The following is a 410-nucleotide window of genomic DNA, read 5'->3' as shown; positions in this document are numbered from 1 at the left end:
CCTGCATGCCAAGAGGGCCTCACATCATGCAGTACCAACGCCCTCCCTCATCCGCCTCCCCTCCCCGGCCGCAGTGCTTAGGCGCTGTCAACTCGACGGAGAAGCTGAGTCAGTTTAAGGACCTGGCGAAGGCAGCCAAGTACGGCGACGTGCATACCATGCAAAGTTTACTGATGGAGGCCGTGCCCGTGCTGCCCCTCGGCGCCCGCGCTGACCCGCTCCTGGAGGCCGTGCAGGGAGGGCATAGGGACGCCGTGTTTCTCCTGTTCAGTGCCGGCGCCCCCCTCTGCGCACAGGGCCTCGTAGGCAACACACCCTTCGAGGTCGCGCATAGCACCAAAGGGCTGCCGGCGCTCTTCCCGGCGCTCGTCAGGAAGGCGAGCTCATCTCTTGTTCAGCTGGGAGGGGGC

General features: G+C 65.4%; 1 protein-coding gene across 1 annotated transcript in view; it reads left to right on the top strand.

Annotated features, from left to right (window-relative positions):
* The first annotated feature begins 5 nt into the window (after nt 1-5).
* LOC119586636 overlaps nt 6-410 on the top strand; it is a 3,902-nt gene continuing 3,497 nt past the window's right edge. The window contains exon 1 of the mRNA XM_037935380.1: nt 6-377. Within this exon, the coding sequence (XP_037791308.1) occupies nt 6-377 (372 nt within the window). The remainder of the gene's footprint in view (nt 378-410) is intronic.

This window comes from Penaeus monodon, chromosome 21 (genome assembly GCF_015228065.2).
Source record: "Penaeus monodon isolate SGIC_2016 chromosome 21, NSTDA_Pmon_1, whole genome shotgun sequence".
Taxonomy (NCBI): domain Eukaryota; kingdom Metazoa; phylum Arthropoda; class Malacostraca; order Decapoda; family Penaeidae; genus Penaeus; species Penaeus monodon.
Note: the sequence above shows the minus strand (reverse complement) of the source record. Positions and strands in the feature narration are given on the sequence as shown.